This window comes from Anguilla rostrata, chromosome 5 (genome assembly GCF_018555375.3).
Source record: "Anguilla rostrata isolate EN2019 chromosome 5, ASM1855537v3, whole genome shotgun sequence".
Taxonomy (NCBI): domain Eukaryota; kingdom Metazoa; phylum Chordata; class Actinopteri; order Anguilliformes; family Anguillidae; genus Anguilla; species Anguilla rostrata.
The window spans coordinates 63533867-63553527 of NC_057937.1; the positions used below are offsets into that span (position 1 = coordinate 63533867).

Below are 19661 nucleotides of genomic sequence, written 5' to 3' on the forward strand. Positions count from 1 at the left end.
TGTAACAGGTAACAGGGGTCTAAGGTCATGTGACTTTGATGTACTGAGTACAGCAGCAACAGCAGCTGCAATATATTACTGTCACCAAGGCCACTGATCAGAGGCAGATCTTTAACTCTGTTATCGGGAAGGAGAGTTTCACACTTTAGGAACAACATTCTGAAGTAAATGTATATTACAGCTATCTGAAAAGGATACTCTGTATAATTATAAGGCTAAATGTATGTATATTTGTTTCACTAGTTTCACTTTGTAAAATGAAACAGACATGATTTCTCTACTGTAATGTGATTATATGCTGTCTTTAATTTGTGTTCATAACTGTTCTAACCTGTTACCATTCCACAACCCCTAAAAGTCCACGTGCACCTGTTATAACAGGTCTTAAATAAATCCTCCTATCCTCATAAGTACAAACAGTACAGGCACAGTCAGAGCCTCAGACTGCAGGAAACCTCTGAACCATCAAAGCTAAAGCTAAAGCATTTGTGCCTGTCTGATCTACGACACATAAAATACATCCAATACAAAACAGCATTTGCATTAAAGAAGCAAAATCCTTCTTTTTAAATTCCATATTTATCTATTATCACAGTCAAAAGGGATACATAAATAAAATAAGGTCATACGGTGATTCAGCAGAATGTTTTCCACAGCTGAGCGCATTCGTGCGCGTGTACAGGCAGCCGCATTCAACAGGTGTGTTCGCCTTAAAAACTTTCCCCAAACCTCCACAAGTGTCTCTCCAACCTTCCCAAAATTAGAAAATGCTTTGCATATCCTCCTTTCTGTTAAATTACATTTCCGAAGTAGTTTTTACATTTTTAAAGCAGAAATATTTACAGATATCGGGATTGTAGCGACTAAGCGGAGACCACTGACGGCAACAGTGGTCTGAGCGAGCGGACAGAGCCGACCGCTTCCTATTTCTAAGCTGCAAAATTTAAAACTTAACTTCATTCTGTAAACAACCGTGTATCAGATGTAGTATAAGCATGTAACACGTGCGACATTCCTGCATGAACATCACCCCGAAGAGCATGTAAGGCTGGCGAGTAATAATAGAGGGAATGGATTTATATTTGGATGCGGAGGTCTGCTGTAACGCGTAAAAGTGCTCATAACGCACGGGAACCCTTGGTTGTTCGACCATCTTTTACAGTGTAACTACCAGTACTGCCAGCTCTCACACATTATCACGATAATTATCACATTATCATGATTGCATGAAGTCCTGCAGCTGGATGATTTACTTCCTTTGTTCATCGCCCCCCCCCCCCCCCCCCAGGAAAATCTGATCAGAAATCAGAAGTTAACACGAAGTTCCTTTCCTTTCAGAGTAGCGAAAGTGTAATAACCAGCGATATGTTATTGATTTTTAAATAAATTTTTTAGTTGTACACGTACAAATGAAGAGTTGTTCAGAGAATAATACACAAAGCATCACGCGCACTAACAAAGTACAGCATTAGCTGGTTTTGTATAACATGCCAAAAATTAAACATGGTCTGTTTGGTTATCAGTGTAATTTTCTACCAAGTTAATAATGCATTTGGTAGAAAACGAAGGTTAGTCCGCTACATGTTGGTTAGCTTGCAAATCACACAGGGAATATCTAATCTCAAATTAAAGACATCGCCAAACCAGAAAGCAGCATAATACCTTCCAACTAACACGAGGCTGTACCGTCTACAGAGAAATTGGAAAGTATTTCCTATTTCATAAAACACAGTTACAGTGCAAGGAGGAAAATATAGGGGATGTAGTACTACTTGCTCAAGTTTGTCGTCATTTGTTATTGACGTCATATGCCTTGAAAGGTCTGACCTCACCTGGCTCTCATTACCTGTTTGTTTGATAGGCTCTTTAAAAGTAGTTTTTACATGGCTTTGCTTCAGAATGACGCTGTTCGAATTGTGGGCAGCTTTATAACAGAATAAAATAAATATAATCAAATCAAATAAATAAAAATAAAGAAACTTAAAACAAAATCGAACGTGGTAATTATACCAAGTGACCTGGCTAATAGCATAACGCTCGCTCTCGGGAACCCCCTTTACTAAGCAGCCAATGGCAAGCTTTAACGAACCGAGAACACGATTTGGAACATTTGGAGAGATACAAGACGCACCGGGAAAACACGCTCAAACTGAAATTTAAAAATGAAAGCATTGTTGTGATGAAAAAGGTTAACAGAGGCTTGAGAAGCTCCTGATTTCGAGTACCCTCAATGATTTCTTGTCTTCTCTTTACGAAGATTGTTTATAAATGCAGAAACCAGCTCGTCCCCGCTTATAGCAGATGTTTCGGAACACTTACGACTCCCTGTACGGGCTTCTGTCCTAATTCCTTATAATTCTCTGCAACTGAGTGTAACAATTGCAGTTTTCAATAAATTAAGTAAAAGGAGCGCAATGACATGAGCTTCGCATAATACGATCAGTTGTATTTGGAAATATGCTGTTTCCACAACTTTATGCGCATCAGGTAGTCGAGATTGAATAACAACTTGTTTGTTTCTCAGCTCTAAGGAGGAATAGAACAGGATGGTATAGCAGGCCGAAAATAATATTAGGAATAGAGTCCCACAGTGGGGTCAGGCGGGTGTTTTCGTAGATCACCAAATCGTGCTGAAAATAGTATCGGGATCTGTGGTGTGCCTGTGTAGTGTTGGTGAGTTTAGGCTTTAACCAGATACCACAGGTTACCTCACGTTATGTTTCGTATATGCTATATCAAAAAAAAAAAAAAAAACAGAATTAGGGCTACTTTGAACCAACTTTCATGGTTTATTGCTTAACTCAAATGACGTTAAACAATAAATATGACCACACATTGATACATTTATGCTATATTTGATTTTAAAATGTGCATTTTCCCATTAAAACACATTTTTAAATCAAATAGACAATGAATTATCAATGGGTGGTCATTAACTCGAATAGCCAACTGCTTTTCTTTGTGTAAGGGCAGATACGTGTTTGTTGCAGTGAAGGTTCTGGGGTCCCGTTTTGGTGAGCTGTGGAGTTAGGCTGAAAGCAGCAGGGATCTGTGTTAGTTCTGAGGAGCGGGAGAGACTGAGAGCGCTGCTGCTATCAGACTGCGGCTGCGCCAACAGCAAGCTCGTGCGACAAAACGTTACTGCGACGTCAGATTTGGAGCGGTTAATTTCCACTGAAATGTTTTTCAATAAAATAATTCGACAGCTGTCAAAATGGCTGACGCGGGCGCCTGCTCCACTAGGGGGCGAGTATTAACAGGTTTAATATATTATCATCTCTCCCTTTGCATATGTACCTGGAAATACTTTTAACCGCTGTGCCTAGATGACAACGGTAAGTTACAGAGCAACGCATTAATGTTATTATCCCCTAGGGATATAATTAATACGTGTTTATGATTTTAATATGAATAATAACACGTGATTTAGCCTATTTTAAAAACGTTTCATTTCCGCTACTTACCCGAGGGACCTGTTGAAGATCCCCTTTATATACAGAATTAATCAGAGAGAAATGTTCTTTCTCTCTACATGCAAGTAACTTTTCCATTAAGGTGTTCTCCACTTGCCTCTGATTGGTCCACGTGAATCACATGGGGTATCAGGGCAGTACTGGTCACATTTTATTGCCATTTTGGATTTTCTGTTATAGTTTCTTTTCAAAGTTCTGCTGTGCTGAAACTAACTGCTACAGACACACTGCTCTTCTTTGGAGGAATGTTGTCATAATGAGGTGGCTTACTGCTGATGTAATTTAGTTTACTTCAGTTTACTTTTAGATTTCATTAACTCTATCACAATATCAAATGGAAACCTTGATCAGTTTGTATGTTTTGACCTTTTGCTTGTTGGAAAGAGCTTATCATTCAAATTCATATTTGACTCATAATTATTCTGCACTAATAAGGTTTTTAAATGCTGTATTGACTATCTCTCTGTTCTCTCTGCACAGTTCCTGTATCAAAACCCCATCTCAGTGTCACTCATAATGAATACAGCTGCACTATAATGTGTGCTGCGTTAAGAGGGACAGGAGCGAACCTCATATTGTACAAGAACGGTGAGAAGAAGCCCTACGTCACCTCGCATGAGGAAAGTGCTCCACATCTGAAAATGACTCATTCTGTGGAGAGCGGTACATACACCTGTGAAGCGAGGAACTCAGTCAGCAGAGAGACATCAGACCCTCTCACTGTGGGGGCCCACTGCACGGGTGAGCTTACTGCACCTCATTCACACCTGCTCACATCTTTCAATGGTGGAAGGTAACCCCCTCCCCCACTTTCAGTCGGTTTTTGATCATCCCTAAAAAACGGACTTTGGAATAACCTGCCCTCACCTGTTCTCACCTGTTCTCACCTGTCCTTGTCATGGTTCTGTGTTTGTCTGCGTTTCCTTTTTAGGGCCGCCAGATGGCGGAACTTCAGTTTGTAGTTCTGTTCCTTTTCCCTGTTTAATTGTATTATTGTTTTCAATTATTCTATTATTGTTTTTCGGTTATCTCGTTTTGCCTTCCCTCTCTGTGGTCTGATTGTGCATTGTGCCCTCCTGTTTCTCGTTAGTGTCGTGTCTATTTAAAGTGACAATCTCGAAGATTTCAGTTTCGTTCTCTATGGCGGTGCCAATGGCGAGAAGCAGTAATTGCAGATGTGTTTTTGGACCTCACTTCCCATAGATCCAACCGGATCCAACCAGTGTCGCCTGTGTGACGTCAGTCAGTTGGCACGCCAACTATAACACTTACTATTTACTGAATAAAAAACGGTTGTTATGAAAGTAACGTTATGTACATACTCTTTCGTTGTCTAACATTAGGCTAACTCAAGATATCTTTACACTGCCGAGCCGGGTTAAAATGCCGTAGCAAACCTGGGGTAGTGATGATCAATTTCTGCAAACGTTCTTTATCCACCTTTTGCCTCGTATGAACAGCTTTGCACTGCAGAGAAGAATTTGCAGGATTCGCTGTGGCTCGTGCAATTATGTATCTCGTGCACAATAAGAAGTCTTTTTCGTGAATGATTGTTGTGTGGTATTTTTGAAACAACTGCCTTGCAAAATGTTACCCCTGGTGTTTCTGGTTTTGCTAGCTAAACTGTTCGAGAATAAAGCTGAGCTGGGTGTTAAATTAGCAATCAGAACAAGAAGAATAAAACAAAAACAAAGGAGATTTCATCAAAAAGGGCATAAAGGCTGAAGGAACATATGAGGAAGCGTAATAAAATAATAACAATGCTAATCCATACTGCCGTATTCTTTTATTTTGTTTTCTCCTGCATGACGTCTTCAGAAATCAGACCCGGCTCTGCTCCACATACCCCGGCTTTATTCCGACCATTATAATATATTGATGAACTAGATGGCAATGTAAATAACGGTAATGTTAAGGCCAGTTCAGATCAATGATTCGCAACGAGGCAAAACGGTTTTAAAATGTTGCGGAGAAAATTGCAGCGGTGTGAACTGGCTAGTAGCAGAGCCGTTGCCTGCCCTGAGGTTCTAAAAGACCGTCCTTGTCAAATCGCCAAGTCCAGTTTTAGAACGTTTACAATCAGACGTCTTGGAATTTTGCAAGTTGCACCCAGTCTCGTTGCGAATCATTGATCTGAACTGGCCTTAAGTTAGCTACACTGCAACATTGCAACAAGGTAGCATTGCATTCGAGAGACGATTTACGAGGTCAGTACCGGTCGGTAGCGTCAGCTAGCATTTTTTTCTAATTGTTAGCCGACATTAGATTGTGTTAATTACATTAGCTAGCTAGCTAACGCAACGTTACCTGATATGAGAGATGGATACTGTGCGCAATGTTGTCTAAACTAATGTTGTCTTTCTTGACATGGTCCGGTAGCTAGCGTTAGCTGTGCAAATAGCTATGTAATTTAGTAAAGTTACATTGTCATTAAATGTAATACGAAATCTACATCAACAAATAATATGATCTCTCATGTTACACAAAAACTTTTTAGGGTTCCATAACTCCCCCAACCCCCCCTTTCTCTGTTATTGTAATGCATGCAGACACCGGAAAAAACAGTACGCCGCTCACACACAAGTGAGTTGAAGAGCGAGCCTGTTGCGTTAGTTCCGCCTACCCTCTCTGGCGGACCAACCACTGATGGGTGATGGAAAAACGTGTCACTAACTGTGCGCCGCTTGTGATTCTTGTGAATGTCGCCACAGACACCAAGTTTTTTAATCATGAATTATGATAATAATAATAGTATAAATTAATATAAAAATAGGCTCAATCACCATTGTGTTACCCAATACAGCGATAGATAGTGACTTAAAAGACATATATTTTAATGAAAATCTTCGAGATTATTACTTTGAGTTCTTTTCTTCCCTGACTCGGGTGCTGGTTCCTTGTGTTTCTGCTTGTGAATTCCTGCCCTGCCCGAGTTTCTGTTGTACGTGTTTTTCTTTTTGTATTTTTGTATTATGCTGTTTCCTTTTTGAAGAACTTTTGAGTTTTTGAAAGTTGCCCTGCGTAGCCTCTATTTTGGTTCCCTGCTTTTGTTTCCTTTCGGATTAAAGTCTTTGTTTGGATTTACCTTTTGGAGTTTTGTGTTTTTCACTCTGCATTTGGGTCCTACCTACCCGTTCCTGACAGTCTTCACCCATTCTCACCTGTCCTTACCTGTTCTCAGATGGAGCTGCTGGTATCTGGCAGGCAGAGGGGTCTAAAATGTGGAGCCTGTGCCTGGTGCTGATCGTGATGCTGTACAGTCGTCTGGTTTGAGCCTGCTGAGTGAGAATGAACTTTGACCTCTGGATGGGTGGGTGGGTATGAGAGTACTCTTCTTCACTGTAGCCTGCTGCTGCCCCAACAGCAACCCTGCCCCATCAAGACATGCAGTATAACTGCCCCATAAAGACATGCAGCATAACTGCCCCATAAAGACATGCAGCATAACTGCCTCATAAAGACATGCAGAATAACTGCCCCATAAAGACATGCAGTATAACTGCCCCATAAAGACATGCAGTATAACTGCCCCATAAAGACATGCAGCATAACTTCCCCATAAAGACATGCAACATAACTGCCCCATAAAGACATGCAGCATAACTGCCCCATAAAGACATGCAGCATAACTGCCCATAAAGACATGCAGTATAACTGCCCATAAAGACATGCAGCATAACTGCCCCATAAAGACATGCAGCATAACTGCCCATAAAGACATGCACATAACTGCCCCATATAGGCAGCAGCTATTCCCATAAGACAGCAACTACTCCCCATAAACGCAGCGCTAACTGTCAGCCATAAGCTGCAGCTAACTGCGCAAAGACATGCAGATCTCCGTTTATTTGGGGTTTCATAACCTCCTTCCTTTCCGCAGGACTGTTTGATTTCAGCTAAGTTGATGTCCAAGCTAGAGTCCTCATGGTTTTTCAGTTTCTCTCTGATGATCTCAGTAATTTGCGTTTCAGCTGTTCCCCCAGTCCCAGTCATCCTCTGTCTCTGGCTGTTCTCCCAGTCCCAGTCATCCTCTGTCTCAGGCTGTTCTCCCAGTCCCAGTCATGAACTGAAGCAAACAGTCGATTGTTTTTAATTAGGCTGCTTTAACGTCTTCCCCTCTTCTGGCCACTTTATGTAATATCTGTGCATACCATGAAGAATAAATGTTCCACATTCATGTCTGAAGACATTTAATTTGTCAGATCAACTAATGCTTTTATTGACTGTGATTTATGGAAAATGGTAACTTTAGAAAGAGGCTCCATTTATAATAGATTAATGTACAGTGATAGGTGTGATGTCAGTGGGGCTCTACCTGCTACTGGATTAAATTGTTCTGAAATTCATAAACTGTTGCCTGTAGAGCTCTGTATTATTTCATATGATCTTTATGAAGCTGTGTGTATTCAAGACTGAAGATTTTCTGCCATGGACACGAGTGTATCTCTGTCAACCATGATGCGAAAACCTGTTCCATTGCCTGTATAATTCAGTTTTTTTAATGATAACTGCCTTTTTATAGTTTAATTCAGTATCATATCAGTACCTATCTGTCTACATGTATGACACAGCAGGTGGGTCTGTCACATGACTGACACACCTGGAGCAACTGTCTCTCAGATGTTTTAATTCAGAACAATCAGAGTGGAGACTCCTTAATGCTACTGAATTTTATTACGTATTTTAAGGAACACGTTGAAAATTTTCAGTTGTGTCTATGTGTTACATACAGTGATTATGGTCATATATTTCATTTGTGATAATGTTCACATTTATAACTGGCTTGTTCAAATAAAAGAATGTTTATGAGTGTGTTACGTGTGTGAGTTTGAGTAACTGGCTGACTAGCAGCCGTACTGTAAAACTGTCTTTCAGATGAAATGCAGGATCCTGTTTCCCAGAGCAGGATGAGTGAGTTAGCTGGATAACTGCACTGAGTAAAACCCGGAACCCTCCCAAACTTGGACGGAAGTAAAAATAGCTATTCTGGGTTTTGCTTAGCCTGCTAACTCAGTAATCCTGCTTTGTTAAATACCCCCCAAGTGTCAGAACCTATCTGGAGGCTCTCTGTACAAATCAGAGCTGAAACTGAACCCAGATCAGTAAGGGAGGCTTTACTGATCTCCACTCAGTGGTGGGCTGGGCTCCAAACTGGCGGCCCATGTCCCAGCTGCAACAGTCTCTGCCCTACTGTCAGGGGCCCTGGGCAGCTGTCATTTAGAGCGGGGAGTTTGTCCAGACGCAGCCTTTGGGCATCTCTCTGTTCTAACGATGACATCAGCAGCCTCAGGAACTCGGCGCTGAGCCCAGGGGCTGATTCCAATCACTTATTTATGCCTCCTTGCTTCCTTTCCTAACCCCTTAGCACCGCCCATCGGAGGAAGCAAGGAAAGGATGCAAGGAAAGGAAGCAAGGAAAGGACGCACGTACGGAGGAATTGAGGAAATTGGATCGTCCTTGGAGGCCCTGGATCAATTTCCAAGTCAGTCAAGGACCTAGGAGACAAGGAAGAATAAAATAAGTAACTGACGAAAATAAATCTTTTTTCATTAGTAGTAGACAACCATCACACACAGTTCACTTTTTGTGCGCTGTCATGCTTATGCTTGTACCTGACACCCTGGTACAGACTCACCCCCATCCTCTCCTCTCACTCTGTCTAAACAAGGACAGAATTAACACTCAGCAGGAGGAGGGCTGGTTTCAGGTATTTCAAGCTTCATAGTTATTTTGCATTGTAGACAAAAGTGCAGTTAACAGCCATTGTCTCTAATCAACCGTCGATTCTATTGAAGTAAACTTTTGTGTTTGCCGTTTATATCTGACAAATATGGAGTGTTACTGACAGCAGATAATATCCAGAGAGCGAGCGAGAGGGAGACTTTATATTAAAATGCACAAAATACAACAAAGAAAGAAAAATGTCTTTTCATGAAAAAAAATTCTTAAATCTTCCTGATGGACGGAGTGTAGCACAGTGGGTAAGGAACTGGACTTGTAACCGAAAGGTCGCAGGTTCGATTCCCGGGTAGGACACTGCCGTTGTACCCTTGAGCAAGGTACTTAACCTGCATTGCTTCAGTATATATCCAGCTGTATAAATGGATACAATGTAAAATGCTATGTAAAAAAAGTTGTGTAAGTCGCTCTGGATAAGAGCGTCTGCTAAATGCCTGTAATGTAATGTAATATGATGATGAGATAATTCCCCTTCTCCTAGAAGAGGAGGGGAGCTGCATGACCCTGGCAGCTCGATGCATTTCTGCCTGCAACAGTCTGAGAGACTGAGACAAAACTCATTTATTTAATTTTATAGTTTACTGTCAAAATACTATTTTTATTAGTTTACTTCATTTGATTTTATTTGAATCTCTAATTGTAATTGTAGTTGTATTAATTATCATTCATGCATTACTTGTACTGTGACACAACTTTCTTTTATAAGTTCCTTGTTTGCTTTGGCAATATTTACCATGTGTATTTCCTACAAATAAAGCACATTGAATTGAAATTGAGAGGGAGAGAGAGACAGAGAGAGAGTGAGAAACAGAGAGAGCAAGAGAGAGAGAGAAAAATCATGACCGTTTTGCTTTTCTCTTTGCTTTTCTTTTGCTTTTCTCTGAAAGGAGACAGTTTCAGCTGAAACAGGAAGTGACTGCATACTTCTGTAAAACGCACCAGCTGTGAAAGTGATTCGCGTTATTTAGATTTTCTTCAGTTCTCATTTCTTCTTCCAGTCCTCAGATTTCCTGCAGATCTTCACTGCGTCTGTCTAAAGCCTGTTTACACATCCCAGAGAAAGGAGATTACATCAATTAAAAAACGATTTTTAAATCTAAAACTGACCCAAGAAATGGTCAGAAGTTAATTGGTATAACTCTAACTTTTCATTATGTTCAATAGATGTCTGTTAATTAAATGACTGAAAATGCTTCATCAGGCGGTGCAATGTGCCTGTGAACTGAGCCGGGAGGATGTTGATAATCTAAAAGCTAGGAGATTAATCTGACGGAAACTGCTCTCTTTGATCAGATCATAGAGCAGATGTTGGAGGTGCTGTGCGTGAACAACAGAACTCCCAAATTTGGTCACCACCTGCCACCTTGTGGCCATTGCTGGTACTACTAGACATGATCTCTGATCCCACTGTTTAAGCTGACATGATGATATTGAAATACTCTGTAAGCATCTGCTGGAATGGCACCTTCCTCACACGCAGGCTGTACCACACACTCTCAGCTCTCTGTCAGGCTGTTCCACAAACTCCCAGCTCTCTGTGCAGTCTGTTCCACACACTCCCAGCTCTCTGTGGAAATAAACACTTAGCTGATATCAGAGTACTTTCAGCTAAGCCATTCCTGCAGCTCCTTTCTTCAGTTTACAGAGCTCACCCTGAGATCGCCACAGTAATCCTAAACTACATTAATCTCCTTTATAAATGTGAAATCCCCATCAGATCACTCTCTGGTCCTCGCTTTCTGATCCTGAACAGATTAACCGTCTCGTTTCTACAAGAGTGAGTTGGATACACAATGCAAAAGACACAGAGCTCCTTCTCGCTGAGTTCTCATATGGTACTTCGTTTAATTAAAGGGGATTTATCTCTTCCATTTGTTCATACTGCTGAAGGTTGATTGATTGCACTGAAACTACAACTGAGGCAAACTTCTTTTACATGGCAGTTAGTGAGAATCCAGAAGCAAACAACATTTCAAGCCCAAACTTGCAACGATTACGGGAAATTACAATTCATCAAGCCTCAGAGTTCTTCTAAGGAAATTCCCACTAAAATACCAGCTGTGTCTTCCCCTTCTACGGAAGAACAACTTCGATCCCAACCAATCCGCTACGCTGAAACTGCCCTCCCATCAGTCCCTCTCTGGGAAGCTCCACCCTCACCCTCCTGGGCCTGCCTGCTGTGTTCAGTACTGTCAGTCACTTTGACACAGTGAGGCTTTCTGACCAATCACCTTGAGACAGTGAGGCTTTCTGACCAATCACCTTGAGACAGTGAGGCTTTCTGACCAATCACCTTGAGACAGTGAGGCTTTCTGTCCAATCACCTTGAGACAGTGTGGCTTTCTGACCAATCACCTTGAGAAAGTGAGGCTTTCTGTCCAATCTCTTTGAGACAGTGAGGCTTTCTGTCCAATCACCTTGAGACAGTGAGGCTTTCTGACCAATCACCTTGAGAAAGTAAGGCTTTCTGTCCAATCACCTTGAGACAGTGAGGCTTTCTGACCAATCACCTTGAGACAGTGTGGCTTTCTGACCAATCACCTTGAGAAAGTAAGGCTTTCTGTCCAATCACATTGAGACAGTGTGGCTTTCTGACCAATCACCTTGAGACAGTGGTTTGAAAGGGCTAAAAGACTCATGAACAGACTGAGGGCAATGATGTGGTTTCTCAGACAGGTCTGTGTGCTGTAGCTGTAAATGGCTCAGGTACAGTACAGTGTGAGAGTGGATCGTGTGGTGACCAGTAGAATATCTGTGTTTGATTAAATCTTCCAAAAGGAGCAGAAGAGCCCACATCTATGGAGATTGCATTTGGAGATTGCAGATATTTGACTTTCTTGCTTTGTTCTGTACTACTGTCTCATGTTCATCTTTTGATCTCAAATCCAAATCCCATGAGTACACAGAAAAAACAATAAACGTCACGCTCCTGTTTCCATACTTTTGGAGGGCTGTGTACAGTACTCAAACCCTGAGTAGATGTTAATTTGCTCCACATTGTTGTTAAGCATGAAAAACATGTTCTACTTTTGTATGTGTGTTAATGTTCTACTTCTGTATGTGTGTGTTCTTGTTCTCCCTCTGTACGTGTGTGTTAATGTTCTCCCTCTGAATGTGTGTTAATGTTCTCCCTGTGAATGTGTGTTAATGTTCTCCCTCTGTACATGCAAGTTAATGTTCTCCTGCTGTATGTGTGTGTTAATGCTCTACTTCTCTATGTGTGTGTTAATGTTTTACTTCTGTATGTGTGTGTTAATGTTCTCTCTTTGTATGTGTGTTTTAATGTTCTACTTCTGTATGTGTGTGTTAATGTTCTTCCTCTGTAAGTTTGTGTGAATGTTCTCCTGCTGAATGTGTGTGTTAATTTTCTCCCCCTGTATGTTTGTGTTAATGTACCCTCTCTGTATGTGTGTGTTAAATTTCTTCCTCTATATGTGTATCCTAATGTTCTACTTATTTATGTGTGTGTTAATGTGCTACTTCTCCACTGGTCGCCAGAGGGCGACATAAGCATTGGCTGCTGTTTCCTCCACGGGTCGCCAGAGGGCGACATCATCATCGTATTTTGTGTTCTTTTGACTTACTGCTTTCACCTGTGTTGATTTGTGATTCTTTGCACCTGTGTTCTTCCCTATATCAGTTCTCCCTTCTGTTGTGTTCATTGCTTAGTCTTGAGTTTGCCTGCCTCTGTGTAAGTCTCGAGTAAAAGCCTGGATTGCTGGAAAAGAAGCCTGCATTAAAACTTTTCTTTTGAAAAGTCCACTTTGTTTGTCAAGCCTGCTCTTGTCCTTTGCTCTTAAGTCCACGCTCCTAGTCAAGTGGGTTGGTGGTTAGTATACAGGACTCCCAACCAAGAGACCTGGGTTCAAGCTTCTGTGGGGGAACCATCAATAACATCTTTATGTGTGTGCTAATGTTCTCTCTCTGTATGTATGTATAAATGTTCCCCCTCTGTATGTGTGTGTTAGTGTTCTCCCCTTGTCTGTGTGTGTTAATGTTCTCTTGCTGTTTGTTTGTGTTAGCAGTGTAGCACAGTGGGTAAGGAACTGGGCTTGTTACCAAAGGACACTGCCGTTGTACCCTTGTGCAAGGTATTTAACCTGCATTGCTTCAGTATACACCAAGCTGTATAAATGGATACATTTATAACAACTGGATAGGAGCGTCTGCTAAATCCCTGTAATGCAATGTTAATGTTCTCCTGTTGCATGTATGTGTTAATGTTCTCCCTCTGTATGTGTGTGTTAATGTTCTCCTGCTGTATGTGTGTGTTAATGTTCTCCTGCTGTATGTGTGTGTTAATGTTCTCGCTGTGCATGTGTGTGTTAGTGTTCTCCCTCTGTATGTGTGTGTTAATGTTCTCCTGCTGTATGTGTGTGTTAATGTTCTCCTGCTGTATGTGTGTGTTAAGGTTCTCCTGCTGTATGTGTGTGTTAATGTTCTCCCTCGGTGTGTCATTAGCTGTGCAGTCGTCTGCCTGCTCCAGCTGCGCACTTCAGACACAGTGACTGTGCAGCTCAACTGCAGAACTGCAGGGTGAAAACACAGTTAAAAATACCCACTCAGTAACGCAGAGTACCGGATAAACAGCCGCTGTCTGGAAGCTGTTCCTCTTTCCTGCTGCAAGAAGCAGCCAAGGAGAAAAATGTAAAATAAAATATGCAGGATAAAAAGTGTCAGTATGTTACCATTTAATCCTTTAAGTACAGAAGTTTTACATTTAACAAAACATTTAAACATTTTCCCCAAATAAATAGAAGCTTTTGGTGAAAGCACAGCAGGTTTATTTAGAGCTTCCCCTAAGTTTCTTTGGTTTGTTTGCAGTAAGATGATGCACTTTTATATTTGGCTGGATCATCACTTGCTACATTCTACATTACACAGTCAGCTGCCATATCATGTACAACACACAGGCACTCATAATTCATAGGAAATTTTAAATGTGTGCGTATGTGAGTGTGTGCCTGTGTGTGTGTGTGTGTGTGTGTATGTCTTAACGACTACTTGTATTTTTATTTATTTTTATTTTTCCATAGATTGCGTTGTTGCCGTTCTCGTTGTTAGTGTTAATCAGTTTAACCACCAGGGTCCAAGTTGAACTATGCGGTTGTTCCCTGTACTTGGACCGGTACTTCTCTCTAGGGGTTTCGTCATACTTGTTCCTGGTTATGGTTATACACTTTGTTGTAAGTCGCTCTGGATAAGAGCGTCTGCCAAATGCCTGTAATGTAATGTAATGTAATGTATGTGTGTGTCTACAGTGCTGTGTCTGTCTCCTGATATCTCCTCCTGTCTCTTCTCTCAGTGCTGCAAACAGAAAAACAAACTCAGAATAAAAGCATTAATGCTGCTGGTAAAAGAACATTAATACTGCTGGTATAAAAACATTAATACTGCTGGATAAGAACATTAATGCTGCTGGTAAAAGAACATTAATACTGCTGGTATAAAAACATTAATACTGCTGGATAAGAACATTAATGCTGCTGGTATAAGAACATTAATACTGCTGGTATAAGAACACTAATACTGCTGTACAGAGAAAATGTGTAAAACAAGTCTGAGGTGTTTGTGTGTCTGCGTCTGTATATGTGAGATGGGAGTCTATTAGCTATGCTTGGAAAATTGACAGATGTTGTTACCTGTGCTGATTGAGAACTTTATACAGGCGGGTTAAAAGAACCACCGTAAGTGTCAGAAATGCCAGCGTCACCAACACAAACTCCACCAGCCTCAACACAAACATTATATACAGCAGAGCATCAGCAGAACAGTGACCTAGAGAGAGAGAGAGAAAGAGAGAGAGGGAGAGAGGGATAGAAAGAGAGACAGACAGAGAGAGAGAGACAGTCACACCTACTTACAGTGCCACTATGGGTATATGCTCCTTACCCTCCTCCCTACAGACTGCTGCTCCTTACCCTCCTCCCTACAGACTGCTGCTCCTTACCCTCCTCCCTACAGACTGCTGCTCTTTACCTTCCTCCCTACAGACTGCTGCTCCTTAACCTCCTCCCTACAGACTGCTGCTCCTTACCCTCCTTCCTACAGACTGCTGCTCCTTACTCTTCGGCTCGCAGACCTGTGTGGGGTGGAAAGCTTTCCTCACTGACTGGGTTTTTAGCCACACAGGTGTAGGTGAAGTTGGACACCTCTATCTCCAGAGTGAGGGACAGGGTCCTGAGATTGGGGCTGCTGGTGTGGGACAGTGTCTGTCCCTCTGTCCTCCAGGACAGGGTGACCTCTCTCCTATTCTGCACAAAGCACTGCAGTGAGCAGCTTCTGCCCCCTTCAGCTAATGATGTAATATGAGGCTTTGACACAGATTCTGTAAGAGACCCCACAGCACAACATCACTGACACAGAGTATCACTGACACACTCAGCATCAGTGACACAGAGTATCACTGACACACACACACATACATATACACACCATCACTGAGACAGAGCATTACTGACACACAGCACAGCATCACTGACACACAGCATCACTGATACACACACACACACAGCATCACTGACACGCACATACACCATCACTGACACAGAGTATCACTGATACACTCAGCATCACTGACACAGAGTATCGCTGACACACACACAGCATCACTGACACAGAGTATCACTGACATGGCACAACATCACTTACACACAGCACAGAATCACTGACACACACACACACACACAGCATCACTGACACAGAGCATCACTGACACACACACACCATCACTGACACAGAGTATCACTGACACACTCAGCATCACTGACCCAAAGTATCACTGACATGGCACAGCACCACTGACACAGAGGATCACTGACACACATACACCATCACTGACACAGAGCATAACTGACACACACACACAGCCTCACTGACACAGAGCATCACTAACTCACACACACAGCATCACTGACACCGAGCATCACTGACACGACACACCATCACAAACACACACACACACCCTCACTGACACACACATCATCACTGACACACACAATGGCTGAGTTTCATTACATTTACTTGAGTTCCAGATAAATGTCTAACTGCAAGTATGCAAACAGAAAGTACCCACTAAAATCCTTGGATATGCACATGCAATTCTGTGCTTGTCAGAACCCAGATTTTTTGAGTCAATACAACTTATTCCCAGAGTTCATTGCACTTAACATTGCAACCATCATTTACCTTTGTAACCACCAGCTGAACAAGAGGTTTTGTATGTGTAATCATCTCAAAAGTAACTTATCAATAGCAAGTTAGCTAACAATTAAGAAAAAAATTTATTATATATTTATGATCTACATAATGAAAATTATTCAATATTAAATTGCCCCTTAATTGACAATGGTAATAACTGCAAGAAACTATTACATATACTGTATACCGCAGATTAGCTAATAAATTGTTAGCCTTAATAGCACCTTAACATCACCTAACAATTCTGATGTAGGAAAAAAAATTCAGCAATTGGATCATTCATTCAATTATCTTTTTCCCCTGAGTAGCTGGAAGAACACACGTAAGAAGCACTGAGTTATGCTGATTTCAAACCAGCAACCAATAAAGTAGTTGCACAACTCTACTTTTATTTTTCTTCTTTGGTAAAAGATATTCTGATGCTAATGTTGACATTGTCAATTGCGGTTCAAATGTAGCAAAACAGAATTATAGATTCTCACATACTATGAAGTGTGGCTATTAGCCATGCTTGGAATAATGCAGAACTCAAGTATGCAAGTATGCATAACGAAACCGGCATTGATCAGTATGGCTCTGGACTCTCCTTCTGGAGTTCCATCCTTCACTGTTTAATACGAGAGCTTCACAGTTTCTCACCGAAGCAGTGCTCTTCAGGTCTGACTGTGACAGTCTTATTACTGACAGGGTTTGTTGCCACACAGCTGTAGGGGGCGCTGTTCGTTTCTATCTCCAGAGGGAGGGACAGGGGGGAGGTGAGATTAGGGCTGCTGGTATGGGACAGTGTCTGCCCCTCTCTTTTCCAGGACAGGGTGACGTTTCTCCCATTCTTCACAGAGCACAGCACACTGCAGCTGGGTTTCATCTTGTTCCTGCTGGACACCTGTGGTCTGGGTACTGGATCTGTGCAGAGATACAACAGAAGGGAGGGACTTCAACACTGACCAGCAACACTGACCCATAACTCCACTCTGTGTGTGAGCCTTCAAAACTGACCCATAACTCCACTCTGTGTGTGAGCCTTCAACACTGACCCCTAACTCCATTCTGTCTGTGAGCCTTCAACACTGACCCCTAACTCCACTCTGTATGTGAGCCTTCAACACTGACCCCTACCTCCACTCTGTGTGTGAGCCTTCAACACTGACCCCTAACTCCACTCTGTCTGTGAGCCTTCAACACTGACCCCTAACTCCACACTGTATGTGAGCCTTCAACACTCCCTCCAGAGATGGACTCCTGTTGTCTCTGCCTGGTTTTCATGCCAGAAACTCAACATGCACATACATTCCATTTATTTGGCAGACGTACAATAAGTGAAGGTCAATCACCTCACACAGCTGCCTCAGCACAGTGCAGCAGTACCAGGTGGAGACACCCACCCCACACAACCAGCTGGTAGTCATCGGTTTTGCCATCCTTGTGCTGTACCCTGTACCCTCCAGAGTCCCCCCTCCTCAGATCAGACAGGGAGAAGAGTCCAGTGCTGCTGTTCCACTGCAGCCGGGTGCCGTAGCTGTCATTGGTGAGCTGGAGGATGCGATTGACCACCTTAGCAATCCCGCTGCCATTTTTTAAAATGAAGCCGATCTCCTTCACCACTGAGGGGAAAGTGACCGTCTGTCCCACAATGCCGTTCAGTATGTTCGACCGGACAGAGGAGATGCACACACCTGGAGAGAGAGGACAGAGGGAGACAGTGGGAGAGAGAGAAACAGAATAAAAGATGCAGGGAAAGAGAGAAAGAGTGGGAGACAGAAGAGAGGAAGAGAAAGCAAGGAAAAGAGAGAGTGAGTGGGAGGGAAAGAGATACACAGGAAAGAGGGATGAGAGATGGAAGAAGGGAAACAGGAATGGGAGAAGAGGTAACTGTAGTCTGTTGAACAGCTCGGTCACAGAAAAGATGCAAAGCACTTTGTTTTGTTAGGAGATGGTTCTGTTATTATGGAAATGTTGTGCATATTTATGAATTTTTGAAAACAAATGAACCAAACATCAGACCTGGCTGAGATATACATTTCAAAATGCATGCAGTGGTGGACAGTAACGAAGTACATGTACTTCATTACTGTACTTAAGTACCTTTTTCAAGTATCTGTACTTTACTCAAGTGTTTCCATTTTGGGAGACTTTTTACTTTCACTCCACTACATTTCAAATGAAATATCCTACTTTTTACTCTACTACTTTAGTGCGATATCTGTCTGTTACTTGTGACTTTGATGTGGAGAAAATGGATTGTCTGAAAGATCCTATAAAATAATAATATGACATCACTTTCATACTGAAGCCTACCAATCAGGGCGCAGCGCACGTTTCAATCAGCTTATGACACTTTGAACCAAAGACATTAGCTAGGTGGGAAGGCGAGTAGAGACAGGCGTTTTGGGACACAGAGTGACAGCTTAACAGTCTAAGTACATCTTAAAACAGTGTATCAGCTCAGCCTATCAGCAAACATATGCCTCAGCCACGCTTAGAATTTCTCAAGAATAATAGTATTTTCCAAAAAAACAACGAAAGTCATTGATGGAATTTCGCCAGGTGCAGTGTCTTTTTGTCATGGTCCTGTGTTCCTGTCTGCGTTTTCCCTGTTGGGCCGCCAGATGTCCTGCTCCCCCTGTTAATTGTATGATTGTTTCCAATTGTCCTATTAGTGTTTGCTGGTTGTCTCGTTTTCCCTTTCCTCTCTGTGGTCTGATTGTTCATGGTGCCCTCCTGTGTCTCGTCAGCGTCTGTTCTATTTAAGTTTCCCTCTCCCTTGACTCAGGTGCTGGATCCTTGTGGTAATGTCTGGTTGTTTGTGCAAAGCCTCTTCATGCTCCAAGTGTTCCTGCCCATGTCTTGGTTCCCTGGTGTTTTGGATTTTCTGCATTTTCTTTGTTTCTGCGTTTTGTAGTTTTCCTTCATTGTTGAAGGTCGCCCTGTGAGGCTTTTTGTTCCCTTTTGTTCCCTTGTTTAAGTAAAGTCTTTTGTTCTCATCATTTGGAGTTTTTGTATTTTTGCCGTCTGCGTTTGGGTCCCAACCCCCCACGCATCCTGACACTTTTACCTACGAGTTGGGGTGATAAAGAGTTGCTTTCACTGCTACCACAGACTGAATGCGTAATGCAGCTATAATGAGACAAAACATTCGAATACGCTGGGATATAAAACGGTATTACAAAAATAAAATTATACAAAATTATACATCGTTAGAAAGCTTATTCTGTCACCTATTGGATCGATGAAGTGTAGATCAAGCCAGAC

At 42.0% G+C, this 19661-nt stretch overlaps 2 protein-coding genes across 3 annotated transcripts in view; one reads left to right on the top strand and one right to left on the bottom strand.

Moving 5' to 3' along the window:
- LOC135255947 (T-lymphocyte surface antigen Ly-9-like) overlaps positions 1–19661 on the bottom strand; it is a 227919-nt gene that overhangs the window by 87339 nt on the left and 120919 nt on the right. The window lies entirely within an intron of this gene.
- The window catches only part of LOC135255946 (titin-like), a 222530-nt gene that overhangs the window by 65991 nt on the left and 136878 nt on the right, over positions 1–19661 (top strand). Inside the window, exon 8 of the mRNA XM_064337783.1 lies at positions 3954–4214. Coding sequence (XP_064193853.1) covers positions 3954–4214 — 261 coding nt within the window. The remainder of the gene's footprint in view (positions 1–3953; positions 4215–19661) is intronic.